Source organism: Microtus ochrogaster (genome assembly GCF_000317375.1).
Source record: "Microtus ochrogaster isolate Prairie Vole_2 chromosome 14 unlocalized genomic scaffold, MicOch1.0 chr14_random_3, whole genome shotgun sequence".
Classification (NCBI taxonomy): domain Eukaryota; kingdom Metazoa; phylum Chordata; class Mammalia; order Rodentia; family Cricetidae; genus Microtus; species Microtus ochrogaster.
In genome coordinates this window covers 14,999,685-15,003,320 of record NW_004949098.1, presented here as the reverse complement: position 1 = coordinate 15,003,320, position 3,636 = coordinate 14,999,685, and the positions used below count along the sequence as shown (strand labels likewise).

The window sequence follows — 3,636 nt, the reverse complement described above, 5'->3', positions numbered from 1 at the left end:
AAACCCCTCAGACAAGAAGAATCAGGCTGTACAGCTCCAGCTGTTCCTTCTGGTGTCCCCACCTTCTGCAAATATCTCTTATATGTAACTAGCTTTGAAGATAACTGGGAAGTTTGGGTAGAAGGACCCCAGGAGACTGATGTCTGCATGAATCAGAAACTGTTCAACCCCAACTGATCATACATGATAATGTCTTTGGTGATTCCTTAAGATAAGAATTTTATGCATCTGGGTATCTATGTAAATATCAGGTGTGATGCACATAGGAAAACATTAGCCACTATATAATATTTTCATTTTTTCTTTTATTGAAAATAGATTATTTTTTAATATAATATATCCTGATTTGTAGTTTTCCCGCTATATACTCATGCCAGTTCATCCCTACCTCCTTTTCCTTCTGAATCCACTCTCTGTCACTCACTAGAAATTTTTGTCTTCCAAGAGACAACAACCAATTATGACAAAATATAGCATAATTATATAAAGGAAAAACCATAACATCAACGTTGAAGAAGGCAATTCAGCAGATAAAAAGGAATCCTGTGATCATGTAAAATAAACAGACACCTACTCCTTATTAAACTCAAGAACCCCACAAAACACTAAGATAAGGTCAATAACATATATGTAGAAGTCCTTGTGAGCACCGATGCCAGCTCTGCATAGTGATCATTTCAATAATTGGAATGAGAGTCTTAGTAACACCTATGAATTTATTTTCAGGACCTTAAACTCAATAGAATATTTACTTAAAACATTGAATTCTCTTGTGCTATAATGAACTCAGATCTCTATGTTATGAAGGTATAGAACACCTAATCACTCTATTTTTAGGCCCCAGAATCCTAGTATTGCCCCTGATTCTTGGCAAAAATGTCAACTGTGGTAACTATCATAAAATTTTCAGAATGTTAATTTTTGAGTGCATATTTATAATATGTACTATGCAGCCTTTGAAGTATCCTCAGCAAGTTTGAGGTCAGTAAAAAAAAAAGAAGCATCATAGAATTATAGTTCAGGTGGAAAATGTAGTTACATTAACAGCACGAGTCTTTTGAGAAGTAAAGGACTACACTGATTTTAGAAAAACCAATGCTATAACCTCTTTTTTATTAATTTTAATAATGTCTTATTATGATCTCTATTGCAACAAGTCATCAAAGATTTTGTGCAAAATTAAAATGATGTACATGACACATACTGTGATAAAATAGAAGTACATGCTTGAAATTTACAGATAATTTTAGGAGCCTCTTTTTTGGTTTAGAAAATGAAAGTGTTGGTTGTTATGGGGTCTAATGTGTATAACTTTTTGTTTTGATTTATAGACTTTGTTCAGTGAACATGTCTTTTTCCCATGATGCATCTGATTGTAAGTATCTTCATGATATACTGTATATCCAATAATTGAACGTTTTCTATAACCTCTTATTTTATGAGCAAAGTTTATTGTCCAAACTCAGTCTTAACATGGATTGGTCAACTAATCCTATTCTGTGACATCTTTCTGAATGTGTTTGCCCATTGTAGAGGCTGCCATGAAACCATAATTTAGAATGACATTACTGTTTGTTAAGAGAGTAATATGCATCCTGGTGATATTTTTGTTCCATTCCCAGTTATCACTGTCTCTCTGCCTTCTCCTTGAACACATATGTAAACTCTTACATACTTTTCAAATACATATTGATATATTAATATATCTATATTAATTATATATATATATTAATTAAATATATTAACTTTCTATATGTATTTAATATATCTATAGCCAAGTCCTCAAAGCATCCTGCCTGTCTGCAGCCATGATTTCTACCATGTTTATCATGGACTAACCTGATGGAACAACAAATATATAAATTAGATACTTTCTTTATAAATTGCAAAGTCATCATTTTTCACTGCAGTATAAACATAATTAAACACTTGACCCCTTAGTAAAGAGAGAAATAAGCAGTTAATGGAGGAAGACCTTCCCTCCATGCATATGATATGACACATATCTAAGTACTTGTAGGCAAGAAGCCTTACTTTTATAACAAAAAAAAAATGGGACTCTAGAGTCTGAGAAAAATATGTTTCCAGTATTATTTTTCTGAGTAGTACTCTCTTAGGATTTTCAAATATTTGAGACTTATTTTTATATGTATCTGTTATTTTCCTGGCTTCTATTATGTGTACCATATGAATGCAAAGTTCTCTGAGACATGAGAGAGGTTCAGACACCCTAGACCTTGATTTATCAAACGTTGCTAGCAGTAACGTAGTTTTTGGGACTCAAACAAAAGTCTTCTGAAAGAGAAAACAAAATTCTTAACCAGGGCTCTGTCCATGCTAGAGGCAACTATTAAGCCATGTGTTTGAATGACCTTATTGCTGTGTTAGAAGACTGCTTTCACAAAATTTTAATGCTATAGCTAATAATTTTCTAGTCCTGTCTGTAGCTTGGTGCACGTGTGTAAGTTTCTCTCTCTCTCTCTCTCTCTCTCTCTCTCTCTCTCTCTCTCTCTCTCTTCCTCTCTCTCTCCCTCTGTGTGTGTGTTTTGACATTTCTGTTGTATCAATCTCAGTTATTGCCAATAAGTATGTTACTGCTAAAACATTACTTTGACCCTTACATTCTGACATAGGAAACACTCTCAACAATGTCGAGACACCAGAAGCAGCAACTGCCAAAGCCTGGTCTCTCACTTCTGCTTCTCTTAGTGGTTTATGTCATAGCTTGAGTCACTGTGGGAGGGGTACTATAATGACGTTGACAATAATATATTGCAATATCTTCAGCCGGCAGGCTGCTGATTTTGAGAGAATACTGTGTACCAGATTCACTCCCACTGAACCTCGATGGGACCCCAGCTGCCAAGCTCTTTGCATTATAGATCAGGAGGTTAGGACATTTCCCTGGTTTCTGTTGATACCATGCTAAATTAGTGTAAATGTTCTCACTTGCCCGGCATGTGATGGTGACACTGTCTCCCAGAGATGCAGACAGGGAAGCAGGAGACTCAGTCATCTGGATATCACATTTGGCATCTGATATTGGAAAATTAAAAACAAATTTCAAATAATTAATCTAATTAAAGGAGAACTTTCCAAAAGACCAGGAAGCACTGACCACAACCAGGTGAACACATTTCCTATGCTCTCTTCTTACCTGTAAGCCAGAGCAGCAGCAACCCCAGGTGCTGAATGTGTGCCTTCATGTCTGTGCCGCAACTGGTACTAGGGTGACTCTAGCACAGAGTGTGAGCTGACTATGAAGAAGTCCTCAGTGCAGTGGGCTGTGCTCTGGAAACACGCAAATCAGCAACGATTGGCCACAGCCACAGAACTAGAAAATTCAGTGATTTTAAAAGCCCAAGGCTGTCTTAAGTCTCGGATGAGGGAGGTAGTACACGTTTAGTTTAGGAAACATGCTCATCTTTGTTGACCACAGAACAGCATCCATCTATAAGTTGCAACTTATTTGTATCATATTTAATGATATTTGTATCATATTTAATGTAGAATTTCCTTGTTGTGCTTCCCTCCGTGTCAGGGGCTGTCAGATATTTAAGTTTTAGACAGTACATACATGTTTACGGGTCCTTTTATGAGTAGCTGTAGAGGTTGTTTATTTCAAGAAGCTTATTT

General features: G+C 35.9%; 1 gene segment (V, D, J or C); it reads right to left on the bottom strand.

Moving 5' to 3' along the window:
- Window positions 1-1,575: 1,575 nt before the first annotated feature.
- LOC106144284 lies at window positions 1,576-3,206 on the bottom strand. The segment is given in 3 exon segments: window positions 1,576-1,643; window positions 2,758-3,036; window positions 3,158-3,206. Coding segments are annotated over 3 exon segments (396 nt in total).
- Between the last annotated feature and the right edge of the window lie 430 nt (window positions 3,207-3,636).